Source organism: Calidris pugnax, unplaced genomic scaffold (genome assembly GCF_001431845.1).
Source record: "Calidris pugnax isolate Ruff unplaced genomic scaffold, ASM143184v1 scaffold162, whole genome shotgun sequence".
NCBI classification, from domain to species: Eukaryota; Metazoa; Chordata; class Aves; order Charadriiformes; family Scolopacidae; genus Calidris; species Calidris pugnax.
Window position 1 is genome coordinate 1,396,755 of NW_015090900.1, and position 5,976 is coordinate 1,402,730.

Here is a 5,976-nt window from a genome sequence, read left to right on the forward strand (position 1 = left end):
CAGCCCATCTGTCCCCTTCTTATCTCTTAACTTCTTGTCCAGGCACAGCTGCTCCCCGTTTCCATTTCCTTTTTTCACTCTGGAGAAGGAATTGGAGCTGGGAAGGTGACAAGGAGCTGGGGGGTGACCCAAAAAAGCACTTATTTTACGAGCTGATGGAGCAGGAACCTCCAGAGGCCCCTCCAACCTCAGCCATTCTGAGGTTTCACTTCGGGTGAACAGGAGAAACTCACTGGAAGACAGACTCCAGCCCTTTTCTGCTTTGGGGGTGCCCTTGGGGGTCCAGGTTCCACCAAAGCAGAGCAAAAAAAAGGCAGAGGAGGATCTTTCTGTCCCCACGGTTTCTGTGGGTTAGAGGCAGAGGGAGCAAGAGCAGAGCTTTGACCCTCAACCTCCGATGGAGCAACACTCCCCAAACCCCCAAACCCCATTTTACAGCAGCGTTCTCATGGGATACACAAAGATGGCTCAGCCTGGACTACTTCAGCTTTCCTACAGCCTGATATTTAAGCCTGCAGAGCTTAAATAAACGCCGTGGCCGTGTCTCTGACACCGGGCAGCGGGGATGGGAAGGGACGAGCCGGCAGCGGGGGCCGGGAGCGGTGACGCAGCAGCCTCTGACGCTGCTCCGGTGTCTGGCAGACGTGTGGCAGCGCTGGCAAGAGCAGGAATGCGACGCAAAACACAAGGGATGGTGGGTTTTTTATTGTTTTTTTCTTTTTTTCTTTTTTCTTTTTTTTTCCCTCTAAAGTAAGGAAAGCAAAGCTGCCACCAGCCCATGTGACAGGGATGCGTGGGGACAGGGATCCCTGGGGACAGAGGTCCATGGGGATAGGGGTCCATGGTGACAGGGGTCCTTGGAGGTTGGGATCGTTTGGGACAGGGATCCTCGGCAACAGGGATCCTTAGGAATGGGGATCCTTGAGGACTGGGATCCTTGGGGACAGGGATCCTGGGGGACGAGGACACAGGGATGACATCCGTCGCAGGCCTGGACATGGCTCTGCTTGGAACTGATTTATGCTGTTTGGGTTTTTATTTTCTGCTTAGGCTTTTGCTCCTTTCTAGGGAGGGGGATGAGACCTCGGTACCTGGTTCCTGTCCCTTTTATCCTCTCTGCTGCAAAACAGCAGCAGACTTTACCTCACGCACCTACAGGAAGATGTGGCTCCTGAACATGATGTCTCAGCAGGAGGAACCCCAAAAACCAGGCACCTGGGGGGGGGAGCAAGGTGGCAGCAGCACCCTCCCATTCCAGCCCCCTCCCCATGCCATCTCGGCCCACTCTCAGCTCTATTAAATGATAACGACTGTCACAGCGACGTTGCTGTGAGAGTCACACAACCAAGGACACGCTGTCCTGATGCCACGTCCCCTGCCCCCCAAGGCTGGGCCACCCCAGCCCCAGGGAGGGAAGAGGGGCTGCCCCCTGCCCCTTTCCCTGCCCCAGGCTGGTGACTGGGGGACCAGGATCCCCCAACCAGCACCAGGAGCTTCTTAAGCTGCCCCTCCCAGGGGCTGAAGACATGAAACCAGCCGTTCCAGTTATCTGTCCCAGTCCAGCCTGTCCCCCTAAACCTTCCCAGTAACCCTCCCTAGTATCCCTTCCTAGCCCAGCCTTTCCCAGTAAACCTTCCCAGTAACCCCTTCCCAGTCCAGCCCTTCCCAGTGACCCCCCAGTAACCCTCCCATCCTTTCCCATTAACACCCTCCACATTTCCCAGTGACACTCCCCACTCCCCCCCACTCCCGAAAAAGAAGGGGGGGGCATTTTTCCTGTGCCCTGAACCGCAAAACGCTGCTGTACCGAGCCCGGGGCCGTGCCGTACCGAGCCCGGGGCCGTGCCAGCACCGGAGCCGTGCCGTACCGAGCCGTACCGAGCCCGAGGCCATCCCGGTACCAGGGCCGTGCCGTTCCAGGCCACACCGAGCCCCGGGTCATCCCGGTACCGGGGCCGTACTGCACTGAATCCGCTGCCGGTGCTGTACCGGGCTATAGCGCTATACCGGTACTGCGGCCGTGCCGTGCCGTACCGAGCCTGGAGCCATGCCAGCACCGGAGCCGTGCCGTACCGAGCTGTACCGAGCCCGGGGCTATCCCGGTACCGGGACCGTGCTATACGAAGCCCGCTGCCGGTGGCGTACCCGGCTATACCGCCATACCGGTACTGCGGCCGTGCTGTACCGAGCCCGACGCCGTGCCGGTGCCTTGGCCGTGCCGTACCGAGCCTGGAGCCGTGCCAGCACCGGAGCCGTGCCGTACCGAGCCCGGGGCCGTACCGGTACCGGGGCCGTGCTGTACTGAACCCGCTGCCGGTGGCGTACCCGGCTATACCGCCATACCGGTACTGCGGCCGTGCCGTACCGAGCCTGGTGCCGTAGTCGTGCCGTACCGAGCCTGAGCATCCCCCGCCGGGGCTGTACCGTACCGGGCCGGCATCCATCGTCCCCCCCCTCTACCCTCTCCATACCGGTGCGGAGCCTGTACCCCCTCCCCATACCGGTGCGGAGCCGGTACCGGTGCCGCCCCCGGCGGGGCCGAGCCGCAGGGAGCCGGCACCGCCCCCGGGCTATATATCCATCTCCGCGGCGTTGCTCCGTTCCCGTTCCCATGGCGGCGGCGGTGGCGGCGGAGGATCGGTGTCCGGCTGCGGACGACGAGCAGCGCCCCGATGGCGGCGGTACCACCAGCACCACCGGCAACACCGGCGGCGGGGGCACCGGTAACAACGGCAACGGCGGCAGGAATGCGACGCAAAACACAAGGGATGGTGGGTTTTTTATTGTTTTTTTCTTTTTTTCTTTTTTCTTTTTTTTTCCCTCTAAAGTAAGGAAAGCAAAGCTGCCACCAGCCCATGTGACAGGGATGCGTGGGGACAGGGATCCCTGGGGACAGAGGTCCATGGGGATAGGGGTCCATGGTGACAGGGGTCCTTGGAGGTTGGGATCGTTTGGGACAGGGATCCTCGGCAACAGGGATCCTTAGGAATGGGGATCCTTGAGGACTGGGATCCTTGGGGACAGGGATCCTGGGGGACGAGGACACAGGGATGACATCCGTCGCAGGCCTGGACATGGCTCTGCTTGGAACTGATTTATGCTGTTTGGGTTTTTATTTTCTGCTTAGGCTTTTGCTCCTTTCTAGGGAGGGGGATGAGACCTCGGTACCTGGTTCCTGTCCCTTTTATCCTCTCTGCTGCAAAACAGCAGCAGACTTTACCTCACACACCTATGAGAAGATGCAGCTGCTGAATGTGATGTCTCGGCAGGAGGAATCCCAAAAACCAGGCACCTGGGGTGGGGGGGAGCAAGGTGGTAGCAGCACCCTCCCGTTCCAGCCCCCTCCCCATGCCATCTCGGCCCACTCTCAGCTCTATTAAATGATAACGACTGTCACAGCGACGTTGCTGTGAGAGTCACACAACCAAGGACACGCTGTCCTGATGCCACGTCCCCTGCCCCCCAAGGCTGGGCCACCCCAGCCCCAGGGAGGGAAGAGGGGCTGCCCCCTGCCCCTTTCCCTGCCCCAGGCTGGTGACTGGGGGACCAGGATCCCCCAACCAGCACCAGGAGCTTCTTAAGCTGCCCCTCCCAGGGGCTGAAGACATGAAACCAGCCGTTCCAGTTATCTGTCCCAGTCCAGCCTGTCCCCCTAAACCTTCCCAGTAACCCTCCCTAGTATCCCTTCCTAGCCCAGCCTTTCCCAGTAAACCTTCCCAGTAACCCCTTCCCAGTCCAGCCCTTCCCAGTGACCCCCCAGTAACCCTCCCATCCTTTCCCATTAACACCCTCCACATTTCCCAGTGACACTCCCCACTCCCCCCCACTCCCGAAAAAGAAGGGGGGGGCATTTTTCCTGTGCCCTGAACCGCAAAACGCTGCTGTACCGAGCCCGGGGCCGTGCCGTACCGAGCCCGGGGCCGTGCCAGCACCGGAGCCGTGCCGTACCGAGCCGTACCGAGCCCGAGGCCATCCCGGTACCAGGGCCGTGCCGTTCCAGGCCACACCGAGCCCCGGGTCATCCCGGTACCGGGGCCGTACTGCACTGAATCCGCTGCCGGTGCTGTACCGGGCTATAGCGCTATACCGGTACTGCGGCCGTGCCGTGCCGTACCGAGCCTGGAGCCATGCCAGCACCGGAGCCGTGCCGTACCGAGCTGTACCGAGCCCGGGGCTATCCCGGTACCGGGACCGTGCTATACGAAGCCCGCTGCCGGTGGCGTACCCGGCTATACCGCCATACCGGTACTGCGGCCGTGCTGTACCGAGCCCGACGCCGTGCCGGTGCCTTGGCCGTGCCGTACCGAGCCTGGAGCCGTGCCAGCACCGGAGCCGTGCCGTACCGAGCCCGGGGCCGTACCGGTACCGGGGCCGTGCTGTACTGAACCCGCTGCCGGTGGCGTACCCGGCTATACCGCCATACCGGTACTGCGGCCGTGCCGTACCGAGCCCGGTGCCGTAGTCGTGCCGTACCGAGCCTGAGCATCCCCCGCCGGGGCTGTACCGTACCGGGCCGGCATCCATCGTCCCCCCCCTCTCCCCTCTCCATACCGGTGCGGAGCCTGTACCCCCTCCCCATACCGGTGCGGAGCCGGTACCGGTGCCGCCCCCGGCGGGGCCGAGCCGCAGGGAGCCGGCACCGCCCCCGGGCTATATATCCATCTCCGCGGCGTTGCTCCGTTCCCGTTCCCATGGCGGCGGCGGTGGCGGCGGAGGATCGGTGTCCGGCTGCGGGCGACGAGCAGCGCCCCGATGGCGGCGGTACCACCAGCACCACCGGCAACACCGGCGGCGGGGGCACCGGTAACAACGGCAACGGCGGAACCGGCAACAACGGCGGCACCGGCAGCAGCAGCAGCCCCGGGTCGGTGGAGCTGGCGGCGGCTCGGCGGAGGCTGGTGGCGGCGGAAGGTCGCCGTCGGGCGGCGGCGGAGCTGGAGGGTCGGGTCCGGCAGGTTCATTGCGCCCTGCGACACGCCGAGCTCCGCCTGGCCGCCCGCGCCGAGGCCCTGGGCCGGTTGGGGGCCGGGGTGGCCCAAGCCCAGCTGGCCCTGGCCGCCCACAACCAACGGTTGCAGAAGGGGCTCCGTCGTCGCCCCCGCCCCCGGCCCGCAGCCCTCTTGGCCGCCGCCCGCGCCCTCCGCAGCTGCGTCCCCTGGGGTCCCGCACGCCCCCGAGGATCGGGAACGACCCCCGCCGCTTCCCGGCGGCTGCCCGCCGCGCCCCGACCCTGCAGGATCTCAGGGACCTTGAGGGGGTCCTGGGGACCTTGAGAGGGTCCTGGAGATTCTGATGAGTTGGGACCTTGCAGGATCTGGAGGACCTTGAGGAATTGGGGCCCTGCAGGATCTCAGGGACCTGATGGGGTGGGGGGGACCTTGAAGGGGTCCTGAGGACCTTAAGGGGTCCTGGGGATTCTGATGGGTTGGGACCCTGCAGGATTTCAAGGACCTTGAAGGGGTCCTGAGGACCTTGAGGGAGTCCTGGGGAGTCTGATGGGCTGGGACCCTGCAGGATCTGGACAACGGCGGCACCGGCAACAACGGCGGCACCGGCAGCAGCAGCAGCCCCGGGTCGGTGGAGCTGGCGGCGGCTCGGCGGAGGCTGGTGGCGGCGGAAGGTCGCCGTCGGGCGGCGGCGGAGCTGGAGGGTCGGGTCCGGCAGGTTCATTGCGCCCTGCGACACGCCGAGCTCCGCCTGGCCGCCCGCGCCGAGGCCCTGGGCCGGTTGGGGGCCGGGGTGGCCCAAGCCCAGCTGGCCCTGGCCGCCCACAACCAACGGTTGCAGAAGGGGCTCCGTCGTCGCCCCCGCCCCCGGCCCGCAGCCCTCTTGGCCGCCGCCCGCGCCCTCCGCAGCTGCGTCCCCTGGGGTCCCGCACGCCCCCGAGGATCGGGAACGACCCCCGCCGCTTCCCGGCGGCTGCCCGCCGCGCCCCGCAGCCCCGCATGACGGGGAGTTGGAGGGGGGAGGAGGAGG

The 5,976-nt window shown here is 64.9% G+C and overlaps 1 protein-coding gene across 1 annotated transcript; it reads left to right on the plus strand.

Annotated features, from left to right (window-relative positions):
- Positions 1-4,691: 4,691 nt before the first annotated feature.
- On the plus strand, positions 4,692-5,949 carry TRNP1 (TMF1-regulated nuclear protein 1). Its single transcript, XM_014948619.1, has 2 exons — positions 4,692-5,219; positions 5,515-5,949. Exons 1-2 carry the CDS (start codon positions 4,692-4,694, stop codon positions 5,947-5,949), a joined length of 963 nt encoding a protein of 320 aa, XP_014804105.1.
- The last annotated feature ends 27 nt before the right edge of the window (positions 5,950-5,976 follow it).

Excerpts from the sequence above, each read along its gene's own strand:
- TRNP1 (XM_014948619.1), top strand. The coding sequence starts at position 4,692 with ATGGCGGCGGCGGTGGCGGCGGAGGATCGGTGTCCGGCTGCGGGCGAC. Across the intron at positions 5,220-5,514 it reads CTTCCCGGCGGCTGCCCGCC|GATCTGGACAACGGCGGCAC; the intron begins GCGCCCCGACCC and ends GGGACCCTGCAG.